The sequence below is a fragment of the Styela clava genome, chromosome 3, assembly GCF_964204865.1.
Source record: "Styela clava chromosome 3, kaStyClav1.hap1.2, whole genome shotgun sequence".
NCBI classification, from domain to species: domain Eukaryota; kingdom Metazoa; phylum Chordata; class Ascidiacea; order Stolidobranchia; family Styelidae; genus Styela; species Styela clava.
The window spans coordinates 10,842,249-10,868,803 of NC_135252.1; the positions used below are offsets into that span (position 1 = coordinate 10,842,249).

General features: G+C 36.1%; 2 protein-coding genes and 1 long non-coding RNA gene across 3 annotated transcripts in view; 2 read left to right on the forward strand and 1 right to left on the reverse strand.

The window, feature by feature from the left end:
- LOC144420965 (uncharacterized) overlaps positions 1–25,686 on the forward strand; it is a 61,845-nt gene extending 36,159 nt beyond the window's left edge. The window contains exon 3 of the long non-coding RNA XR_013474809.1: positions 25,319–25,686. This is a non-coding gene — a long non-coding RNA (uncharacterized LOC144420965). The remainder of the gene's footprint in view (positions 1–25,318) is intronic.
- On the forward strand, positions 10,949–15,174 carry LOC120343120 (phosphatidylserine decarboxylase proenzyme, mitochondrial-like). The gene is made up of 3 exons (XM_078110954.1): positions 10,949–11,152; positions 12,904–12,923; positions 13,074–15,174. The coding sequence occupies exon 3, from the start codon at positions 13,080–13,082 to the stop codon at positions 14,547–14,549; it is 1,470 nt and encodes a 489-aa protein (XP_077967080.1). The 5' UTR covers positions 10,949–11,152; positions 12,904–12,923; positions 13,074–13,079; the 3' UTR covers positions 14,550–15,174.
- LOC120342230 (trifunctional purine biosynthetic protein adenosine-3-like) lies at positions 16,907–22,552 on the reverse strand. Its single transcript, XM_039410976.2, has one exon. The coding sequence runs from the start codon at positions 20,615–20,617 to the stop codon at positions 17,522–17,524; it is 3,096 nt and encodes a 1,031-aa protein (XP_039266910.2). The 5' UTR covers positions 20,618–22,552; the 3' UTR covers positions 16,907–17,521.
- Positions 25,687–26,555: the final 869 nt, after the last annotated feature.

Here is a 26,555-nt window from a genome sequence, read left to right on the forward strand (position 1 = left end):
TTCACAAAATAATAAAAGTATTATTACTCCAAAATACAACGGCAATTTGTGGGCTTAAAATGTGTGGTAAAGTGCCCAAATATATTTAATTGCTGATTCGTTTTTTCGTATTCACAAAATAATAAAAGTATTATTACTCCAAAATACAACGGCCATTTGTGGGCTTAAAATGTGTGGTAAAGTGCCCGAATATAATTAATTGCTGATTCGTTTTTTCGTATTCACAAAATAATAAAAGTATTATTACTCCAAAATACAACGGCCATTTGTGGGCTTAAAATGTGTGGTAAAGTGCCCGAATATAATTAATTGCTGATTCGTTTTTTCGTATTCACAAAATAATAAAAGTATTATTACTCCAAAATACAACGGCAATTTGTTGGCTTAAAATGTGTGGTAAAGCGCCTGAATATAATTAATTTTTGATTCGTATTTTCAGACTCTTGGAAAAATTGTCCCAAGTCGGAAAAATAATTTATACTTTATCCCGCTTTTTGGCAAATAATTTGAATAATGATTGGTATTTGAAAGTATGAACTTTTTACCAGGTTGATTTTGTGTTGCGCCAAATATTCAAATCCATGACCGATACCACTATTTCAAATGCCTTGTCATATTAATTTAAATCTGTTAACGTAACTAACTCATGATTACGTCGACTCATAAAAGAATAAAAGCGTTACTATTCTAAAATATATATCGCAGTAATCTGTGAATATGAAATGCCTGGTAATATAGCCAGTTATTCCTTAGTTTATTGCATGCAAATTGCTTCGCATATCATAGATAGGGGTGGGCAAAATCGAATATTTTTTTTGAATCGAATAGTTCGAATATTTTTAACGAATACCGAATAGTCGAATAACGAATATTTTTTATACACAACAGGAGGTCTACAACGTCGGTCGATACTCCCTTTAAAAATTAATAAAGACATTGAAAAATCGGCTACAAAGCGTTTTTTACTGGTTAATTTCGTCATAATCATGATTGTTTTTGTCACCGTGACCCTTTCTGTTATTTGCAAGTATTAATTCTTTCGCGTTGGCGGACATCGACGTTTATATTTCGGGTTTACCCGTGGGTTCACGTCGGCAACAGCTGTTAAAACCATTAAGGATTGATGTAAAAACCCAAATTAATATTATTCTAATTTTTATCATTTGCGTTAGCTTTCATATTACTTATCAACGTTTGTAAATTTACCGTCACAATATTAAGGTGATATTATTATCGATACCGGGATGCAGATATTTATTAAGACAATACCGTAATCAACTTTGCTATGCTTTTCTATGGTGGTTATGTTACTTTACAGATAAACCTCGCAGAGCTGCGATTGCGTCAATCCCGAATGTTGATTTAAAATAGTGACTAAATAATTCGGCAATAAAGGCATTTCTGCGTGGCCATATGACGAGATGACGTTAATAAACAGCGCTTCCTGAATAATAATTTGCATATGCGACCTAATGCTGAAAAAATTGCGCTTTTGTACTTTTGTGCCTAATAGACGGCCAGGCGCTATTTATAACTAACTCTTCCAAGTTCCGACGTTTTCTTTCAACAAACCGCGCGGTCATTATAGCTAATATCGTTACCGAGTAATTCACAATTTTATTTACGGAATTTGCGAATTCACTTTTACTTCTCTTGACAATTTTGACAATGTCACGCCCTATTTATTAGTGCAAAAATGCTCAAAAATATAACGAATGTAATCATTTCCGACGATACAACAATTCGTAAACGAGACAGTGCGCGTTGTTACATCGAAATTCACGATTGATTTTACGCCATACTCCTGTTCACGATTTCTACACTCCACCCGCCATGCATGCCCGAGTGAAATGTTTACACTTTCGAAACATTATTTGGTCAAGAATGAAAGGGATCACTAAAGAATTATTTGAAAGTACATTAAAAGAACTATGTCCTGCCATTTCTTTTCTGGTCATAGCTTGTTCGTGTTATACTATGTATATATGGTTCCACGCAAAAGTTAATTCAACTTTTAATTTTCGTTAAACAAATTTATGTTTGGTTCATTCATGAACGGGCTAATCACGTGCCGCCAATCATACGGAGTTTAAAATCTGGAATATTTATTTTGAATACCTCATCTGATTTAACGTTTCTAAATTTAGGGAACGGTGTCGGTACCTCTTTGTGCAACATAGAGAATTGAAATGAACGATCGAAACGCAAAGAAAACAAATAACACCACAACGCAAAAACGATTTTTCAAATTTGTCTGTTAGCGAGCGAGCTTGTAGGTGAATTCTCGCGCAATTCACGATCGGTTCACAGACGTTCCGTGTCCAAGGGAAGCGACGCAGATCACGTGGTACCCGATATTCGAATAGTAAAATGCCATTCGAATAATTTAATATTCGATTCGCTATTCGAATATTTTCCCCAGCCCTAATTATAGATAAGCGTTTTTTGAACTTCAAATGCATTTGAAACAGTGAACTATTCGGTATTGGCCACTCGTAGGTTTTTCCATGAGACTCATAATCTTTGAAGTTGAAGGACTAAGGTAATATCTTGTACTCGATTTTATGTAATTTGTGTAATACTAATTACCGAAATATGTTCCAACGCTACGGTAAATATTCCCGTGGTTTCAAAAGAGCTTTGAAACGGGATTTCACTGTATGAGAATTGCATTTTTAGATTGGCTTTCTGCCATGTTGAAGTCACTACCACTCTAATCACAACCCCCTAACGACTACGTGATTGAAGAGGCGTTAGAAACTCTTCATTTCATTTTTCCACGATAAAAACAGTGAATGAGGAGGCCTCTTTATTTCATTTTATTCAGTTTTCCACGATAAAAACAATCTCAAAACTTTCCAAGACTAGACTAACATTAAAACATATTGAACGGTATATATGTAGGGATGAATAAAATGTCCCTGAACTAAATGACCAGAGAGTTTGAAAGGCCCGTGAATCGATGCTCTAAGAACGACCAGAGATCGTAGGTTTTATGGTATTTTCAAATTTGAGGTAATGGCATTGGTTACTTAAGATATGTAAATGGTGAATGACTCAAAGTAAGGTATAAGGCATCAAAAGTAACTATAATGGTCTAGTTGTTGTCACTAAGTAGGTTTAAAAAAATCATCATCATCAATCATTTCAAAATTGAGCAACATTAAAGTTGGCTCATGTAATATGATATGATTTTGAAAGCTTTATATTATAGAAACGGAAGCGCACTGACATGAGAGTGAGAGTATATTTAAGAAGCTTTTAAGAAAATTACAAGCAGGACATTCATGAGAAAACATGCAAATGTTAGTGAACCATGCATGTTTATTCATATATGCGCGCAAGAAAGAAGTTGTAAACGGAAATAAAGAGATGACATTTGAGATAACATGAAGCACATAATTTGAGATGACATGATGCTATAAAGATATCGGGTATAAATGCAAATGGGAAATCCTACATCATTTACAGTAAGGTTCAAAATGTGAACACAAAAATTGGGATATCCAACCAATAAAAAATTATTACATTATTGAGAAATTAATTTACAATATTTTATATTAATGAAAGCATATAACACCAGTATATCATATTGATTCGAAATGTTGTCACACAATTACATTGTGTTTCCATGCATAGTTTGGCATATTAAAACATGAACTTAACCAAAGGACTTAGTGAATGCTAGGACATTATCTGGGGGAAGACATATTTTCACTGCAAGATTTCAAGATTACACACTGAAAACTATTGCTACAGAAAGTAATCAGGAACTTCATTATAGAATATATATAACAGCATATGCACCCACCCACATAAATAACAAGTTTATCTTATAACAAGAACAAAATAACACAGTATGGAGTAGTAGCAGAGAAATTGTTATTTTAGGATTGCAGACAATGCATTAGTACAAAGTGGTTATGATTCATGAATGAAAATCAGATCTTATTGATTGACTTCAAAACAAACAAGGACTAGACAAAGAATATAATATCGTGTACACAAATGCTACAGTCCCCATAAATAGTGTTTAATAATTGGCAAAAAATACTGAAAGCAAATTAAAACATATTTCTGTATCTTGGAAAAATGTAATCTCAAACAAATACAATTTAGTATGTTGCACGTTATTAGAAGAAAAAAAAAATATTTGGAATTTGTGTACACAAGTTGAAGTCAGTGACATTAATTTGAACAGTAGCACAAATAGAGCTATTAGGTTATTAAACGACGCTTCCGTAGTATGTGCACTGAGATGGCGTACAACCTGATAACCCTAATCTGGTACACATAATATGTTCAGGCTGTGTGCCATCTTGGTGCACATGCTGGGACGGGATGCACACACGGGAGCACCTATTAAACATATAAAGGTATTCAATCTCAGCGATTGTGTGATTTCAGGGATTTTAGGTAGGGTTAGGAACTGAATTTTATGAGAATGTCTTCAAGACACGAAAATGGAAATCACAAAAGTAAGTGAGATTGCATACTAGTAGCAAGTCGAAATGATAAAATATTTGTGGAAGTAAAGGATCAGACCAGGAGAATGCACTCTTTCAAATGTTTGTGTAAATAAAATGATAACTATAGGGCTGATTATGTGCTATTAGGTGAAATCTATGAAAAAGTTGATCTGTCATAAAAATGTTTAGATTAGCTGGATGGATAACCTTGGATGCAACAATTGGAATACAGTTTGCATAAAAAACAGTAGCAATAAATAAACTATAAAACAAGATTAACAATGAGAGTGATTTTTATGATTGATCCAAGCAATGACATTAAACAACATGATAGGCAACTCTGACGTCACTCCATAAGACTACAGGCAAAACATTGTATTTCATGATACGCTCCAATGCACATATTTCTCGTCGCCTTTCGCGTCCGTTTTCCGCTCGCTCTTGCTACTCGGCGTCTTTTTTACGTATAGTACCTGCCTTTTTGCGCCTGTAACGAAACAAAATAATATCTATATCTAAGAAGTTTTGCTTACTTGGAAAGCTGGAATAACAGGCAAGCTGTAAAGAGCAATTCTGGACATCATAGACGTTTTTTTTTATCAGAAAAGATTACAAACGCGATAGCGGAAAGATTTGTGTGGAACATTTTGCAGATAATGACAAAGTTCAAAGTTAGTAATTTTAATGTTTCGTAGGTAACATTGCTGGTACATAATGCATCGTAGATAGGTTTGTTTAAATTTAGGAATTTAGCTCATAGCCCACTAATTAATATTATCTTCTATGCAGGAGGTTGCAGGGCTGAATTCAACTTGCAGCCTTACCGATCACCTGACGATGCTCATTTAGTTTGGCTCGAGCAAGTCTTCTTGAAATGCTTGTGTGGATGGAAACTACCTATATTTTTTGCCTTCCTCCGATTTTAGACAAATTTATTCTGAGGGATTTCGCATATAATTCTCACTGATTGTTGGCTGTTTATAATTCCTATTGATTGTGAATTCTGATTATAACAATGAGTTGAAAATTTTTTTACCTAATTTACTGGCACCTTTTTCTTGTCAATACTCCAAGCTGAGGTAATAAACATGACAATACATTTATGTCATCTGGAAGCAAAATATGCACACTAATTAATAGTTTGGCACATTGAGATAATACATCATGACAGAAAATACAAGTTAAAGATATGTATGACCATCACATGGTAATTAAAATTAAAAAAAAATTAATAGGGGCTGTGGAGTATGGAAAGTTCAAGACAAAGAAAAGAACAAATGTTCATAGCTCATGAACTCTCAATTTTGCCTCCATTGCTTTGATAAGGCCAGTATATTTCGAGTGGCTGAATTGGTTTACCTTTATGATAGCAAAGATTTTGTATTTAATATAGCGAGATTATTTCAATTTAATTGAAGTGATATCATTTCCCAAAGCAATGCTTGAATCGTCTAGAATAGATCAGTGGTGTCAAACTCATGGGTTTTCGAGAGCCGCATTGCATTTTGAAAATTGTAAAAAGAGCCGCAAACAGTTTTTGATAATGTATACTTAAAAGATATTTTTAAGATAGTTTTAGTTTGTGACATATATTGTGATGCAACTAAACAGTTGGATTAAGTTTTATTATTTTCTTCAATTTCAAATGCAATTACATATTAATATTTGCATTCCACTATTATTGCAACATTTGCAAGTTACAGTATTTATTATAAAAAATCGTAAAATTCTATGTACAACCATCAAAATCATTTTTGAACAAGCTTTGAATAAGGAAAGAATAATACATACACTAAAAATAACTTAATCTAAATATATGAACCTAAAATTAACAAAAATACTACAGTATAAACTCAATGTTTTAATAATTACATTTGTCCTGGCGTTTGGCATCTTTTTTGTGTCACCAGCATACTAAGGCCAGTCTGAAATGATTTTATAGTACCAACTCTAACTAACGAGGCCACATGATCATGGGTTTATCTGGATCTTTATGAATGTTTAATTAATTCCAGTAATGCAAAAAAGTTACTTTTATCATTTCATGTATAGATCAGTAAAAAAACAAATGACAGATTTTTTCGACAAGACATTTCGCACTACATTGCGTGGCATAGGATTGCTTGAATTATTATTGATATTGATTTTTAGTAACTAAGTCGTTGTATAATTATATTAATATACAAACACATGGAAATTTTCTGTTCGAAGTTGGTCTTCGAATTTGTCATATTGACTGCTGAGCCTATTGTGTTTTTTGATTGTATTGATGGAAATATGACAAATTAAACAATGTGCTTCAGAATTTTGTGAAGAGCAGAAATGTTACAACTCCCATTTTCTTCGAAAATGCCACCTTCTTCATGTACTTTGCGTTTAATTTAATTACTCAAGTGTTTTATTCAAGTATTCTTTTGCTAGCTTGATGTGTATTCTTAATTGGGTCAAAATGTGGACAAAAAAAATCAATATTCCAAAACTACTTTCAGTAAATTGTTTTCTGTGTGAATAATCAATTTCACTTTAGAAGGTTTGAAAAATCTATTACATTTAGATAAAAAAAAAAAACTTCCAAAATACTATTACAATTATTGTTAAACGTTCGAGGGCCGCACTGGAAGTTCTCTGGGGCCGCGAGTTTGAGATCCCTGGTCTAGATTGAAGTTGTTCAAAAAATATATGATAGTATTTTATCATGAATGATGATTATACCCCTTCCGGAATTTCTTCTATAGTACTACCAAAAGTTGATGAACCAAATATAACACAGGTGCAGTGAGGTACCCGTAATCCTCATTTCCAAAGCTGTTTTAAGTATGTCTGGCGTGTTTTGTGCCTTTTTACAAATAAGACCGCTTATGCAATCTTACGCTTTGGAATTTTTAGTTATTTTCCTCAAGCCCTGCAGAATGTGGGGGCCATACACAACTCTACCGGAGGGTCAAATGTCTTTGCATGCCTCCATAGGTTGTTTTTCTATTGCAATTTTCTATTTTCAAATGCATTATATTTCTTGGAATCACACTGTCACTGATATGTCGCCAGACTTCTGATATCTCCCCGTCTGCTATAGTTGTCCTGTGAATAAATAATAGGAAATTGAGATTAGACGAATAGTTGAAAGTTTTGCTTTATGTCGGCTTAATTTCTTGATTGATATACTTACTATTTCTGCTATTGCCTCTTGTGCTGCAAGAGTCTCACAATGCTTAGACAGGTTTGTTCACAACTTTCACATCTGAAGAAAGAGAGGAGATTTATTAATTTTCGTTAAGAATAAATAAAGCAGTCTATATGATTCAGAATGGAAAAGCTAATAAATCCAATATCTCATGTTTTAATTCAAAAAATATTTTACTGAATTTGGTATATAAACCAACTAATAAAAGGGTTTAGTCAGAAAATTACAAGCATTCGTGGCTCCAAATACTTGAGAAATCAGACTATACAATATAGACCGGTATGAGTGAAATGTTAGGTGAACTTGTTAACACTTTGATTCAATACGCAAATAAAAGTGAATGCGTAATAGTATGTTACAATGAGCAGCAATCAACAATGAGTATATATCCTCACTGATTAAAAAAATCTAACTGGAGGTGCATGAACTATTTGAAACCATAAGGGGTAAGTAAATATGTAATTTCGGCAAATGGGCAACTACGTACCGTACTGAATTAATAACTTCGTAGTATTTGACAAAGGCTGGCTTTCCCACATGTACTTAACAGTGCGATGCCCGGGTGTGATATACAACAATAGTATTCACCTTACCTTTTACCGATTTCTTTTTACCCCAACTTTCAAAAATATCATTAAAATCGACAACAACTGTCAAAGCAGGCACGAACACCATTCGTGCTACGCCTTGAAAGCAGCACACATCCGCTCGTTTTCGTCTCGTCAAGTATGTGCATTGGAGCGTGCTATCGAATACGATCTTCGGCCAAAAATGCCGGAGTTGCGCATCATGTTGTTTAATGTCATTGATCCAAGTTACATTAACAAAAATAGGAAAATTATTTTAATAGAAGCAATTATGGCAAATAAACAACTCTTACTAACATATGGATTAGCAAACATACACTAAAGTTTAATGTTTTATTTTTATATGCCCTTTACAAATAACAAGTTTAGGTCTAATTTCTCATTTAACATTTGCCTTATAAGCTAAAATGCTGAATAAATATTAAATATTACTAGATTAGAATGGTTCCTTTATGAAATTTGAACATAATCATATTCAAAGAACTAGTGAAATACTACACGAAGCTATTGTGTTAGAAAGTATCTTCAATACATCTTTGTACCAGGGTAAAGTTACTATAACAAAATAGAAACCTCTATCAGCTGAACGATTATTATCTCTTTTTAATGAATTGTCCGAAGCAATGATCAGCAATGATACCAAATCTGAAACGTAAGTTTCAGCACTTCAAATTCATAAACATTCTCAAGTTTCAGAATATTTGCAGATTGAACCAATACACAGTAGAGTATGTGAGCCGGTCATCAACTTCAAAACACAGTTTTGAAGTACAGAGATAGTTTTGGAGATAAAACTATATTAAGTCCCATGTCACAATTCATTTGTGGGCATGTAGTGGACATATGGATCGTTTTGTTATTATGTTGTTGTTCTTTGACAAATATTGAAAAACCGCTTTTCTTGTTGATTACTGGACGAATTGCTTTGAAATTTTCAATGGTTTAAGATAATTTTTGCCTGAAGGCTATTACTTTCATATATTTCCAATATTTCTGAGAGCTGCATGGAATTCATTTCTTTTGTGCTATGACCTCATCAAAAATTGCCACCATGTGGCGGTTCATCGTGCGAGCGAGTCGCGAGGTCAGCGAACATTGGTGCTTCTAGTGTTTAGCGAACCGTCAAAGGTAAGCTGGACTACTGCTTCACTCAGGCTGCGTGTCCATATATTTGAGCATCGCTCTCTTGTTGAAAGTGCAAACTATAAAGTTCTTGATCCCCTTTCTGGCACAAATAGACTCACTTCAGTCATTGCAGCAATATCCCTAAAGACTAGATAACCTTAATCTTCATATCTGAAATTATATCAAAATACTTGACAGAGTTTCAAGTAGTCAATATAGACTTAATGTCATTTACGATAAAATTTTATAATGGAATTGGAAGTTCGGGGCTTTTACTACAGTTAATTAACATGATATGTGTCTCGCTCGGATTAACGATAGGATCTACATATCTATCCCAGGAGAGAGATATTGGACCAGATGGTGGAGGAAGCTGTAACCGACCAGCGGTTATGTGAACCACCCAACTGCGACGAGGAGTCCAGTAATCCTCTCGCACATAACCATGGGGTGACGAGCGTATTCCTAACGATCTCCACATTTAAACCTGCGAACCTACACAGACTGACATACGGTAGTGTAAATAATAAGAGGTGCGATGCCAAGCTTATTCCGCCTACAGGCTTAGCACGATGAGCCACACCACTGCTAATTTGAAGTTAGACAATTCAGCAATTAAATATATCAAATAGTTAGAATGCATATTAACATTTTGCTTAGGTCTGCGGAGTTCACTCAAACAGTCAAATGTCTTTAGCAGTTTCACTTTTTAGTTTATCGCTTGCTCCACACAATGCTGCAATGTTACTGGTACCAGTCCCAATTTGACATACCGTGTTCGTGCCTACATCTTGCCACACAATAATTCTACCGCGAAGGCATACCGGTACCGGTAGTCCGATGATACGGTAGTCTACCGTTACCATAGTAATTAAAAGTCCAAGTCTGGTAACTCTGGCATATGCAGATACATTCAGGCTACATGCTAAACTTAAGAACCTTAAAATGTTCGTACGGTACCGGTATACGGTACGGTAACACTGACACCATGCCCTTCACTTTCTCAAACGTCGCCATCCCTAATCTGCCACCACAATTCGACCGCATTTTGCCATCCCTAATCTGCCACTACGCTTCGACCGCATTTTGCCATCCCTAATCTGCCACCACGCTTCGACCGCATCTTGCCATCCCTAATCTGCCACCATTCGACCGCATTTTGCCATCCCTAATCTGCCACGCTTCGACCGCATTTCGCCATCCCCAATATGACTTTTCGACCCTATTTTGCCATCCCTAATCTGCCACCTTTCGACCGTATTTTGCCATCCCTATTCTGCCATCCCCAATATGACTTTTATGCTACCACCACTATAGCAAAATTTTGTTCCGGTAATCAACCGCCCACAAACAATCCTTCTCCCTAACCAACTCTATTAACTTCGCAACTTCCATTTTTCGGGTTTGGGTAGGCCTAATTAATAATTGGTTAGGTTTTCGATAGTTAAATTTATTTCGCAGATGACACGAAATTTCCCGCCATTGTTACGTAATAAGTGAACCGTAGCACGCTGCGTTAACGCATTTGAAGTATGAACACCCTCAACGCAATTGCGTTGGATTCCGTTCCCAACGCAACACAAACCTATGCGTCAGTGTGAACCATTGAGGTGTGGTGTGAACGGGCCCTAAGACTACGAAACGCGCAGCGTTTGAAATGAACTTAGCGGAACGCGCAGCGTTCAAAATGAACTGGCGTTTTTAGTAGCGTCTCCTATTATCCGTTAGTAAACTGAAATGATGCGGGCCTCAAGCAATGGCGGAGATCCAACTGGACTATCTATCTACCGGTAAGTCGGCTGATACAGAATATGGAATAGATGTTTTGTAACAATTACGTCGGATATAATATTGAACTTGTACAGAGTCTTTTTCGTTTGAAAACATAGAGTAGGAACAAAGAATTATATCGCCAAAGGTTACACTGCATCTTGGGTTAAAGTTGAAGGGTTCAAAGTCCGTTTCCACCTTTGATGTCGAAAGAGAGCAATATTGTTTTTCATCTCTTTTTGTTTTGACTTAGGCTGTCTTTTTATGAGTGGTTTCATCCGATGCGATAGATTCTAGGATTTGAAACGGATGTGAATATTTGGCAATTTAAAAATTATTATTTCGCATGTTATCCTTGTATCAGATCGTACCGGTACGGTAGCCTATATTAAAAGTAGACTAGGTATGGTACAATGTTGCCAAACCTTGCGCACATGTCTGTATGAAGGACCATATTAATAAACTTATTTGATTTATTGCATTTTATGCTTATCATAGGGGTGTATGCCGCACTTTCATGTGTCTTAGGCTAGTATGGTCTTGTGTATACATCCCGTCTTCAATGTTGATAATCACTAACTGTTTTTTATTTTGCTTTTACGAGACGAATGAACATACATACATACATTTGCGTATTTTTTGTTCATTTCTTACCCAAGCCTCGTTTGCCTAGGTTTGTGTTTTGGCTTAATTCTTTGTGTGTGTGTTTGCAAAACAGAAAATTGTGCAGGACAAGCTAAACTCTATTTTAATCTATACATCAGTTGTGAGCAAAAACAAAATGTGTGAACTAATATTGTTTTGAAAATCAAAGAAATCAATCAAAGTTCAATTTTATCAATTCATTTAAGCAGTATCATTACTATTTATCTGAATTAAATTGGACCACCATTCACATATAGCTATATATACAGATATATATTCCCTCCCAAGTCTATAATAATTATATAATGAATTACGATAGTTATCTGTCATATATTTTTAACTTATAATTTTGTGGATTTATTTAAACCTATGTGTATATCATTTTGTGTGTAAACAAGTCAGACTTTGTATCAACTTATATCTAACTGAAATTCTGACAGGAATACCCCCACAAGAATGCATCTTAACCAAGCATGAGAGCTGGAGTCTGAGCCAAGCTTTCAAAGTTAGATAGACAGATAGAGCTGGAGATACCAGAAATATCAGTGGCTCATCTCCTAATCTAATTATCTGTCAACATTTATAATTTTTTCAAAACTTCATACAAATAATAAAAACTACCCTTTTCAGCTTGTAAATTTTTATAGATTTTAATTATAATATTAATTAAAAAGTTTCCGAGTTCAATATATATATTTGAAAGTTTTAATTTTGAAAAGTTAAACCCTTGTATCATAGTCCAGTAGTCCTGAGTCCTACTTCCACCAAGCGGTATTTGGGCAGATATAATAATGAGTATGAAGAAAATAAGCTGGAGCTGGAGCCCAGCTCTGACGTATAAAATGCCAGAGCTGGATCCACAGTTCGAATATACTTTGATGCTGGAGCCAAAGTCACTTTGATTTCGAACCAGTTCCCCAGCCCTGATCTAAACTGGAAAAATATAAAAAGAGTGATTGGGGGCGATTACCGGTACTTGATTTGTAAAACTGTGTCTTTGATACTAGTTTACATGATTAACAAGCAATATAGGTGTTGAATTTTGGTTAGTTGACTCTGAGCAATTATGCACATCAATCACACTCTTAGTGTCAATGTGTTTTTTCATCAATTTTCACCTTATCAGATAATATTTAAAATCCAATCAATAGAATGACAGCGAACGATGCTCGAAAATAGGTGTTGAGTTTTGGTTTGTTGATTCTGAGCAATTATGCACATCAATCACACTCTTAGTGTCAATGTGTTTTTTCATCAATTTTCACCTTTCTTATCAGATAATATTTAACATCCATAAATAGAATGACAGCGAACGATGCTCGAAAAATACTATTTGCTGCTGTTTTCCGATATGTTGCCAAAAACACTCCTAGACCAGTAAAACATGGTTGGACAGCTACTGTTTCAACTTTCAGAAATGCTTCAAACACTTTACCTCCACTTTCACCCATTGGTCGTCTTATATATAATGCATCATGGAAACAGCCAAGTCTCCTACCAAAGTCTTGGAAAACTGCAGGGATTAGAAGGATTGCTTCATGCCCTAACCTTTTTAGAATGTTTGGTTTACCTTATAAAGGACAAGGTTTAAAGAAGCATGCAGCAACTGTTAAAGAATCAAAAAAGCTTCAACAGTTCATAGATAACAGGAAAAAGGAGCAGGAATGGGGAAGAAAATATTTTCCTGTTTTCCCAGATGTAATAACCTTTTTCAAGGCAGCCATCATTGCTACATCTGGAATATTTGTTGGATGGATATTTTATCCTGATATTGTTGATAGAAAGTCTGCCCTAAATGATCCCACTTTGAGACTCAACAGTGCAATTATGCCTCAAGAGAAAAGAAATATTATGTTGAAAGTGTATCTTGGCCTCCCTTTACGAGCAATTTCACGTGCTTGGGGCAAAGCCAATCAGAGTATGAATCTACCAGTTACATTAAGACCTTATTTTCTAGGCTTGTTTACAAAAGCTTATGGTGTAAATATGGAGGAGGCATTAGATTCAAACCTGAAAAACTATGCAAATTTATCCGAATTTTTTCGCAGAGCCATCAAATCTGAAGTACGTCCAATTGACTACAAAGCTGACTTAGTAAGCCCCGTAGATGGTACAGTTCTTAATTTCGGAGAAGTTACAAATGGTCTTGTGGAACAAGTGAAGGGGGTTCACTATTCTTTGCAAAAATTTCTTGGGCCATTACACGCTGATCCTGTTCATCAGGAATGGGGAGAGAAAGATCTCTATCAGCACAATTGGTGCACTGTTCCACTGGAGAACTACATGAAAGCTATAATGCATAATCCAACTGAAAACAGTCTTTATCATTGTGTAATCTATCTTGCACCAGGTGATTACCATAGGTTTCATTCTCCAGCTAATTGGACTGTGCAGCATAGAAGGCATTTTCCTGGTGATCTTTTGAGTGTAAGCCCAAAGATAGCATCAATGGTGCCAAGTCTGTTTGTCTTGAATGAGCGAGTGGGTTTGTTGGGGAAATGGCAACATGGATTTTTTTCAATGACTGCAGTTGGTGCGACGAACGTTGGGTCTGTTGAGATATATGGAGATATTACACTAAAGACGAATAGACCAAAACGAGTTTATGGTGGATATTACGATGAGGTGTACAACAATGTTGAAGCACAAAAGGGGTTGTCAATGGGAGAATTTAATCTTGGTTCAACCATAGTACTTATTTTTGAAGCCCCAAAAGACTTTAAATACAGAGTTGAGGCTGGTCAGAAAATACAATTTGGCAAAGCACTGTGATTTTCTAGACATCCTTGTTGCCTCCGAAATGCTCAGACCTTGATTATTTTTGGTATTGCATTCAATTATCCAGCCTGAATTCTATCTACCTAATCTTGTTTTGAGCAATTATTTTTGTGAAATTCTCAGTTCAAAAGTTCCATATGTTCAAATCAGCTGGATAGCAGATAACTTAGTATGCTATTTATTCCATGAACTATGTGTTTCAAATCATGAGATGTGGATATTATAATTGACTGTTTTCTGTATGAAAAGATTGCACATCTTAAACACACAACGCTATCACTTTTTATTCATTTGGTAAAAATTATTTTTTTTAACTTCATCTGCCTAATTGAAGTATTTAGAATTATTCTAGCCAACAAATGTTAATGTTTTATTCCTAAAGGATTGTCCCTTTATTTAGTACTGGATTATATGAAACAAAAAAGGTAGGTGACCCAATTTTATTATGTTCTTCAAAGACTTCCATTAATGTCTTTGTGGTTCTCATTTTGAATCGTTCTGTAATTAGCATTATGCTAACATATTTAACGCTTATCATACGTTCATTATTTGAAAGATTGTACTTGTTTTTAATGCAGTCACAATTATCTTATTTTAATAAACTTTCCCTATCAGGTAATTTGATTGATCTTTCTTCAGATCGATGATGGTATTTGGTCAGGCATATATTTTGTGCCAGGATGATAAAAAGCCAGCGTTCCATCGATCATTTTATTTAGGTCCTCTGACATAAATCAAAACAACACGGAAAGTAGACAGATGAATAGAATACAGAAATACCTAGTTTGAGCATACCTTGAATAAAGTTAAAAACGTACGAGAACGCACCCACCTGCCAACAAAAACAGACGCACAAGTGTGAACGCGAATCAAGTATGTTCACAATCGGAATGCAATAAATGCTTTGCTTGGTTTTCTAAAACTGGTACCAGTATAGAAAAACACTAGTTGCAGGAAGCCAAGCGCCTTAACGGCACGGTCAGAAGTTTTCTTGCCTATATTTGTTATAACTAAGTTTGTATGAATTTAACAAAATATCAATTCGTTATCAACAGCACTCTACTTTTTTCTGAAAATGATTAGGCTGACGGAACCCCTAATTTTTTAGAGACTGATCTGCACCGGAAATTTTGATATTTAATCAAAAGATCTTATGTACCGCAACTTATGCAATGCGGGATTTGGGAAAAACACCCCCGCCACGTTTTAAAATAAAGTAGTAATTATCCAGTTGGGGTTCGGAATGATTTGAATTTCCAGCTCAATCTCGATTCCTAGCTGAATAATCACTATTTTTTTTATTTTAAGCGGTGACCGTTTTTTTGTTTGTTGAGGCTTTGTCCAAAAAATCCGACCATTGCTGGCAGGTAGAAAGCATCTCATGCTCCGAACCCATTGCGTGACAGTGAGCATTGGAAATTTGGTTTATATCTAAATTTACTGAATTCTTTGATGCTCTGTGAAAAAATTTTTTCTGCACAATATGTAATGAGTAACAATCAAATCAGAGCGGTTTCGTTTCAAGTTGCAAACCAGTAGGAGTGCTGAGAAACAGAGCTTTCATCAAGCTAAGTGCTAAATGGAAAAGGGGAATGAGCAGAAGATAGCATTTACGTATGCGTCCCGGGGAAAAAGAAAACCTGAAAGACGACTTAATCATATGGCTAACCACGACCTCTCGTCCGGTTGTCAGTCCATGTCGGGTATAAGATTAGAGAGTTATTTGTTTCAGTTGCATGGACTTAATGGAGGAGGAAGGCATAACCGATCAGTGGCTACGTGAACCTCCCTGCGGCAGTGAAGAGTCCATCAATTTTCTTGCGCATAATTATCCCCCATTGAATCAGAACCTGCGAACCGACGCGGGTTATCAGTGGTGGATGGTGATCGCATTCCTAAGCCTTAGCAAGATGCGCCACACCGAATACGCCATTTCCTCAACGACTCGTGAGGAACATTTCCTGAAAGCTGACTTATTCGTGATTTAACCACGTAATTAAACACGGTGGTTCAGTGATCCCCAAAGCGGCAGGTTTTATTAGCGTAATTAATTTTGTTTTTTGGTTTGGAATTGTTTAACCATTTGAATTTTAAAGAGAGGCACAAATTTTCTTTCAAAAGATTCAAGCTAAGTCACTGTATAAATACACCATACTTACATAAGTCTAATAACATTCCAAACGCCAACTATAACGCAAGTGTGAGTTAACCACTCGCAACGGCCGTCTGACGTCTTAAACAACAACGGGTTCGGGAGTACCATGACATTTCATGAACGGGATCGTGTGAACCCCCTGCTGGTCTTTGGGCTTATGCTGAAATGGCCAAACTCAAAAGTAAAAATACACTCATTCCAATCTTGGCTGTAATTGCAACAAAATTTTCCCTGTACTAGTAAATGGACAGTGTTCAAGTAGAAAAATGCAAAAAAATATAGGTCACAGAGTGTCAGAAATTGTGGCAAGATACAGTAATATCAGACACGCTTGCATAATACAAAATTAATACATGATTGATTGATCAAGATATCACTGCAAAGTTTCACGAAAATGTGGCAAGAAAACTGAAGTGATATGAATGCTGTAATATAAACAAAATATTAACACTGATGTGAAATCAAAATTCACAAACCTGTAGTAAAGTTGCTGAGTATAGTGACAAAGTATAGATGCTTGCATACATTAGGCAATATAATAATAGCTGTGGTAATGACTGGAGAAGTACACATACTTACAATACAAACTGTCTGTCATATATATGTACATTTAACCATTAGCGTAAGACTCAAGTAACATATTAGGCATGAAATAGTGACAACGGACTAGAAGCAAGCTGAAAATAGAAACATGGTTGGTTTTGATTCGATATTGTATCGAATTTCTTTCTCCCCATCAGCCAAAGCCTCCCTGTCAGTGATAAAAGAGACAAGATATTGTTATGTACATAAAACTCTTACTAAGGAGTTATTATTTGTTTAGCCATGTGACCTTGTTACTTCGATCATTAAACTGTACTTGACCACTAGCAACTAGATCAAGTGCTTTAGGATACGTTTGGTGTTCTGCAGTTTTCACTCTTTCAGAAAGAGAAGTAACATCATCATCTATTTCAACTGAAACAGCCGTTTGGGCTATAATTGCTCCTTCATCCATATTTTCAGTCACATAATGTACTGTACATCCTGTTATTCTCACACCAGATTTCAGAACTTGTTTATGAGCATCCATGCCCTTAAAAGATGGCAGTAAGCTGGGATGAATGTTGATTATTCTACCCCGCCAAGTCCTAGTAAACCACCCAGATAACAATCTCATAAATCCTGCTAGGCATATAAAATGAACTCTTTTCTTCATCAAAACCTCATGCACTGCAAGATCATATGCTTCACGTGTGGGAAAGTTTTTATGGTCCAGCACAATATATGATATGTTAGCAGCAGATGCTTTCTTCAACCCTCCCGCATTGGCTTTATTAGATATGATAAGTGATATTGTGTACGAGGATGAAGCTGTATTTTCATGGTTAATCAATGCCTGCATGTTAGTCCCTGTTCCAGATATAAATACTGCTACACTCGGTTTTTCAGAATTTCCAATTGATGGGAGATTTAGGGCATTATCAACTTCAGTTACATTAGGATCCCACGAGTTTTTTAAAGCTTCGGCAAAATCATTGACAATAACTTTATTTTCAACATCTGATTTTTCTATATATCCGATGACATATGCATTTAGCTTAGATGAGGCCAAACGAACTCTACAATTTTCCATAACAGCATTTACCCCTTCTTTGGCAATAACCATGCACATACCAAGGCCACAATTGAAAGTCTTGAGCATTTCTTGGAAGTCAATATCACCTACTTTCGACAACCATCCAAACACGGGTTGAATTTCCCACTGCTTGGCACAAATTATAGCACACATTCCATTAGGAATAACGCGAGCTAGATTACCATTTATACCACCGCCCGTGATATGAGCCAAAGCTTTTACAAAGTTTCCAGATCTCAAAACTGGTAAGAGACTTGTGTAAATTGCTGTTGGTGCAAGAAGACAGTCCAGCAGATTGCAATTGTTATCAAATGGTGCTGATTCCGATAAATTGCAGCCAGATATCTTGACAACTTCCCTAACTAGGCTGAAGCCATTGCTATGTAAACCATTTGAAGATATACCAACGATAACATCTCCTTCCGATATTTCATTTAAACGAGGCAATGGTGTGTGTAACTTTTTATCATAAGCACCTACTGCAAAGCCAGCTAAATCATATTCTCCATTTGCATACATGCCTGGCATTTCAGCTGTTTCTCCACCAATAAGACCACAGCCTGCAAGTTTACAGGCTTCAGAAATGCCATGAACAACCTCAGTAGCAATTTTAGATTTGAGTTTTCCACATGAAAGATAGTCCAAAAAGAACAAAGGCTCAGCGTTATGAGTCAAAACATCGTTCACACACATTGCAACAAGATCTTGACCTATTGTCGAATGACGACCACTTCCCTGAGCAAGTAGAAGTTTAGTTCCAACACCATCAGTTCCAGACACTAAAACAGGATTAGAGTAACCAGCTGCAGCAAGGTCAAAAAGGGCTCCAAATCCACCAAGCACTGCAGTGCATCCCTTACGGGCAGTTGACGAAGCTATTGATGAAATTCCATGAACAAATGCGTCACCATTAGATACACTAACACCACATGATGCATATGTAAGTTTCGGCTGGTTTTTTATATACTCCAAACCTTTCCATCCTATATCCTTTCGATAAAATGACCCTTCAAATTTGATCACTTCAGCACCAGCAAGAGCAATTCTTGTTGCATCTTCTAAGTTAGATGCTGTTGAACAAACTGACAAGACACGTCCTCCAGAAGTGATTTTGTTGCCATCAGAATCTAACTTTGTTCCTGCTTCGAACACCTTCAAATTTGGATTTTGATTGCCTGCCCCTATACCTGTTATCACTTTGCCTTTTTCATATGCTCCAGGGTAACCTGAGCTAGCCAGGACGATACAAACAGATTTTGTGTTTTTCCAGCAAATATGAGAAGAGTTGAGGGATCCTTTGCAACACTGTGTGAAAATCTCATATAAATCAGAATCTAATAATGACATGAGAACTTGACACTCTGGGTCTCCAAATCTACAATTAAATTCTAACACCTTTGGTCCATCCTTTGTGAGCATGATACCAGCATATAAAACTCCAACATATTTTTTACCTTCATTCTTCATACCATTAACTGCTACTTGCAAAACATGATTCGTTATATATTCGACCACTTTATGATCTATTTGAGGACATGGGCCATAGGCACCCATCCCTCCAGTATTTGGACCTTTATCGCCATCATACACCTGTTTGTGATCTTGTATTGGTGGCATCACAGCAATAGTGTCACCATCTGTAAAGCAAAGCAATGAGAATTCTTCACCATAAAGCCGTTCCTCCACAACCAAAGTATCACCAGATGAACCAAACAAGTTTTGTTCAAAAATATCCTTTACAGCTTTACAAGCTTCAGTAGCAGTTTCACATACCACGACACCTTTGCCTGCTGCAAGTCCACTTGCCTTCACAACCAACGCATCATAATTCGCTGTATTTATATGAGCAATGGCTGAATCAGCATCTTTAAAACTTTTAAATTGTGCGGTTGGAATGCCATTTCTCACCATGAATTCTTTGGCATATTCTTTACTGGCTTCCAGAGCAGCAGCAGAAGAGGTTGGCCCAAAACATCTCACACCGTTTTTTGCTAGTACATCACATATTCCATCTGCCAGTGGTACTTCGGGACCAACAACAACAAGGCTAATTTCATTCAGTTTGCACCACAAACTGAGACTTTCATAATTGTCTGATGGAACATCAATGACATTCATTACTTTTTGGTATTTCTTAGCATGTTCCGACATTTCGTTTTCCACAATGTTGTTATCAGTTCCTCCATTTCCTGGGCTCACCAAAACGGACTTAACAAGAGGTGACTGTGACAGCTTCCATGCTAGTGCATGTTCTCTTCCCCCAGAACCAATTATCAAAATTCTTGCCATTCTTACGGTTTCTTATACCGTTTTCCTATCTTATTTTTTGCAGACCTGAATTTCAGAATTGCGAGATTAAAAATCATTAATTAAGTATCCTATATAGCCTAGGAGACTCTTATTTTACAGTCTTATTCACATACTCAGTAGATTAATTTAAATCAATTCAAGTTAAGCCATTAAGCACAGTCAGACAGTGGGTAAATTCGGGATTGTAAATGACGGGCAACACTGGGCGATGAGATACAGTATCTACCAAAGTTACCCCAGCCCACACTCACCCTGCGGTCAACGGGTTAACCCACTATTTTACTCACTTTATAAACCTTATTTCATGAAAACTATTTGCCCTGATAATATATAGCCCATACTGCCATAGCTGATATATTCCACGCAAATGCAATACCAAGCTCAGCCTACAGGCCTAGTTACACCTAACATGGCCTAACAAAAACGATTGTGGGCTGGCATCCCATGACTGTGGGGCTGGCGTTCTGATGTTATAAAGTGAGTAAAATAGTTAGTTAACCCGTTGACTGCCGGTGTAGGCTGGGGTAACTTTGGTCGGTATCTTTACATCTTGGTTACTTTTAAATAATTACATTAATTTTTTCAATAAACTATGATTGTATGAAAGATAACGATGATTCTAGTATTTTAAAGGAGCTAGGTACGGTATCGTGCAAGTTTTCTGAATCTTCAATCAGTACTGCAGTATATCATAATCAATCAATCAATCAATTTTATTCGATCACTCTGATACAAACAAAACACAAAACAACAACAAAGGGACAAACAAAATACAGAGGACCTGGAGGACGGGCATAACTTAATAAAAAAGTTAAATACGTACAAGTACGTGCCCGTCCCCCAAAAACAGGCAAAACACAATAAAACAAAAACATGATGTGACATCGGGCAATATCTTATAAATTCAAATTAAAATGTGAGACGTGTATGTGCTTTTCCTATACAGATATATGGATTAAAGAACACTCGCTGACGAAAAATGGTGATGTTGTGGGTCTACTTCAATTATATTGCAAAAATAACACAGTGACAAATTTTTTTTTACTAAAAAACAAGCTTGGTAAATGGATTGAATGTTCCATAGCAGTCTATGCACAAATCATGAATTGGGGTATTGGGTTCTTTTGTCGTTTTCGGTTAGTTCACTTTAAAATCATTGTATCCGTTCCAATGCTTCCAACATTAATATCGAATTTCCACGAACGACCACCATTCAGCCATTCCAACAGGTGCAGTGATCCCATCTTTTCTATGCTCTGTTCCATCATACACGACTAGATTCATAAAAGGATCGTCCACCATTTAACTTTAAATCCAATCTTTTATCCATAAACTTCTCTTATTTTAGTGGATGGGCTTTGCTCATGTTGATATTGCGCGATACAGATTACAGATACCGAAACATACAACGCGTAGCATTCACTAGTCTTTTCAAGCTGACACGTCTGCACCCGACGAAGGTCGGAACGGAACTCGAATGGAATAAATATAAACACATGTTACTTTTAAATAATTACACTAATTTTTTCATTAATCATTAAACTATGAAGGATAACGATGATTCTAGCATTTTAAATGGAGCTAAGTATCCTGCAAGTTTTCTGAATCTTCCATCAGTACCGTACTGCAGTAGGCTATATCTTGGATATAAACGCACCTACACTCATGACTCAAGACACTGTCAGCGCGTAGGCGGCACACTAATACTCCGAACCGTGGTCATTTACTACGGTACCGTACGGTAGCTCCTACCGGTACGTAAATTACAACAGAAATATCTAAATATTTCCACAATCTTACCAGATATAGTCTGGCGGTACTGATGTCTGCAGACTTTTAAGTATATTATATATACTTACCCTATATTTATTTGCAATACATCGTACCGTAATGTCTGAATGTAACAACATCCTGGCATCTAAATAAAATATCAACAACAAGGCTACACACGTGGTTTCAGTGATAGTGGTTGTGGGGGTCTCCCTAACACCGGGCGCTTGCGAATTCAGGCACTTTGATATTTTATTTTTACCGTACGTCATTGGGGTTTCCAATTTATTGGACACGTGAGTGGACCTATGGATCGTTTTTGATATTATGTTGTTGTTCTTGTTGATATTCTTCTCTTTCGTCGAGATGAAATCGCTTTTCTCTTCGAATACTGGACCAATTGCTCTGATAATTACCTGTAAGAATAAAATGATCAAGGTATTTGAGAATCAAAACAGTTTTGAGGGTAACGAAGCATGGATCTTTCCCCGAGCATCTACTTTCTTGTTTACTTTATGACATTGGCCAATCAGCAAAATGCAAAAAGTGATGTAACAATGCTCTGTTTTCGCATCCGCTCAGACACTTTTCTCACTCAGAGCATAGATGCATTGTCTCTGCCCAGACAGATTACCTCGTTTTTGGGTTTTTGAACTCTATTCGTTAGTTTTCAGTTGTGTTTCGGAAATTTAAATATAAATCAGATAATTCAATGACCACTCTGTCTTCTTATGAGTTTTAATTTAATTGCAATAATAAAAAATTAGTGTAGAATTAGCTGTGATAGACTGGTCTAAAATTCTTCACCGGTACTTTTAGAAAACAGACTGTTGTATGCGATGAATCATAATGATGGTTTGAAACACATACCCTATTTTACAGGCACCAACTCGCGAAACCACTCTTAAAATATGCCCCAGAAATTTCGCAATGGAAGATTTTTTTCAGAAGTCAAAGGTCGGGCAATGGTTCATTAATAAATAAAGCTGAGGAATTTGTTTGTTCACTGTACGGAGTAAATATGAACAACCTAAATGATACCAGGGCACGTCACTCCAAAACTTGCAAATATATGGATTAAACTCTTCCACCCAACAATGATTCACTCTAAAGAAGCATATTCTGAAGGATGAGGATTTCGGAAGCAATTCAGAGGAAAGTGAATTATATTGAAGTCAATTTAATGAATATTTTTAATCAATTTTTCTCAAACATCTGGTAGTTTCGAAAGTCCTATTTCCCATAAATAATATTGACTTTGTATCAAATACACAGCCACATAAACTGAAAAAAGACTAATTTCTGTTTACGACTTTTTTGTGTAAATTTTTCAGTGAGAAATAGCCGATTTATTTGTGTTTTTGTGCTCACGATGTTAATTTGTGACTTCATTGCATAAAAATAAATGCGTTTGATAGCTTCTATAAAATGAATGCAACTTCTTACGCTGTTTTTGTAGTAAACTGATTTTGGTCAGTCGAAACGTTTCAGAAATACATTTGTGTTAGTGCGCTGCAGGACTTTTGAATTGCGTAATTCTTATGCTGTGTTGTTGTAAAGCTATGGAAATTGATTTTCTGAGAATCCCTCAAATGCAATTTTGCATTTTCATTTAAACCGATTTACTTGTGTTTTTGTGCGCGCAAAGTTAATTTGTGACTTCATCGCATAAAATTGATGCGTTTGATGGAGTCTATAAAATGAATGCAATTCTTCATGCTGTGTCGTTGTAAACCTATGGTTATTAATTTTGGGGAAATCTCCTTAAATCGAGTTTTTCATCAGGGTTTTAGAAGCATGTTTTACAGAAAATGTGTAACTTTCGTTAGTGGGAACAAGCTGTAGTGCGTTCAATATATTCATTCTCATACAAAACTAAAGAACTCATATAGTTTCCAGATGGGCGCTACGAAACTCACTTTTTAGGCGTTTTTCAGGGCCTCGTCTCACGGCCTAAAATGTATGAAAATATTTTATATAATCGAATCAATTAAAAAAAAAACGCGTGCTATGAGGGTGTTCTAGTTAGATTTCAAAAATAAATATTATTCTACTGAACTAGTAATAGCTAGGCTTAAGGAAATGATAATTTATATAGCAGTACAAACAAGAAGATCACCTGCGCGATTCTTTTGGTCCTCGCTGCAGCGTTCGATATGGTTCATCACTCAATGGTATAAGAGGCAAATCACTTAACCTCATGGCGTCACACTTAAGCGGGCGTCAGAAATGTGTTCTGAATGGGGTATATATTCATGAAATGGGCTTTACTAAATGCGGAGTTCTACAGGGTTACACAATTGGTCCTCTGCTATTTTCATGTTATTAAATTATCTACCAGTTGCATCTTCCTTATTCAACGCTATTTGCTGATGATACTTCCCCGTTAAAATCTACGTCATGTTTGTCCTAACTTGAGATCGTAGTGAATACTGAAATACAAAATGTTGATATTTGGCTAAAGGAAAATATATAAATTATCTTTAAATTACTCTAAAACAAAGGCTCTTCTGTAATAAGGGAAAAGATATTACCCACTTCAAACTTTTTTAGGCAGTAAAAAAATTGGGCGAACCAATAGTATAAAATATTTGTGGGTCACCATCAATGATAATCTAAGCTGAAACTGCATATTAACTAGCCAGGAAGCTATCGCAAACCGTTGGTATTTTTTATGAACTAACTAAACACATCTTGAATTCTGAAACGCTTAAAGTAATTCATTATAGTTTATTTCACTCACGATTGCAATATGGAATTATTAGTTGGGAATCAGCAGCTAAGTCTTCATTGTAGCTAATTCAAGATGATAAAAGAGATGTGCATAAATAAATATTGTCAGACTAATAAAAAATTGCCTAAGTCAAATTTTCACATTTTAAGTGAAAAACTTTTTTTCTTCGAATTTAGGTAACCACGTCCATCGCTCCAAACTATGATATGCTTCAGCTCGGGATTATTACAAATGATTCGCTTAAAATGCTCAAACTGCAAGTAAGTAAATACTTCACTAGAAAGTTTGCCTTCAGTTTCATTCCAGACGTAACAGTAACCTGCTTTTGATTTTGTATCATATAGTGTGAAATTGTGTACCTATAGCTTAGTTCTGTATTATGAGGTACTAGCTCTCGTTCTAGAACATAAAAGCACGGCCTGTAGATCCATCGTCCAAACGGATTTTTTTGCACTTGCAGAATCTTTGTCGGTTATCGTTTTTTTCATAGCATCATCCTTCAGTTTGATATGCAAGCTATACTCAACTGTACTCATGTTACCATGTTTGTAACCTACACACTTATCAGATTATCGAGACTTACATCAATATCTAGTAGTTCGTGAAACGGTAAATAGCCACTTTTACTATATAAATATGCATCGGAATTCTCCTTGCAGCCATCGAGCTGAAGCTCTATAAAACCCTCCCAACTTCATTCACCTCATCTGTGAAAATTAAATACGGAAACATGTGAAGATCGCTCACTACTATCGCCGTATAAATTCGCATTTTTTGGCGTTCAAAAACTTGTCACGTGTGCCACTATCATTTGCAGAAGCATTTCCAAGTAGAGCATAGTTTCTCAGCTTCCTGGACTTCATACCGTTAGTACTCGATCACTACAATTACTTGCCGGTAGCGTCCAGATGTTGAAATATATATGTCAGTACACCCTATTTAACCAGAAAGCACTGCTCGTCAAAGAGTGTCGTAACGATGCCAGAACGTACCAAACCTAGATGAGGACAAGCGTGTTTAAATGTGCCTATCTCAATAATAGTTCCGGTTAGCGCTGGTCAGTTACGGCTTCCTCCACTGTTGGCGTAGTAATGGACGATGTCTTGGTTCACGGACGAAACCAAGAGGAACATGACAAAAGACTTGACGCTGTTTTGAAAAAGATAGCAAAAGCAGGTCTTGCGTTAAACGACAAATGTCAGTTTTCCCTCCGAAAATTAAAGTTTCTTGGTTTTATGATAGATGCAGAAGGTGTGGAGGACCCTCAAAAGGTCATGGCTCTTTCCAAAATGCCAGCTCCCACAAATGTTTCCGAACTGAGACCCTGAAACAGAAAAATTCTAAAGGACAATGGAAACCTGTGGCGTTTGCTTCGCGCGCTATGAACACCACAGAGCAGAAATATGCGCAAGT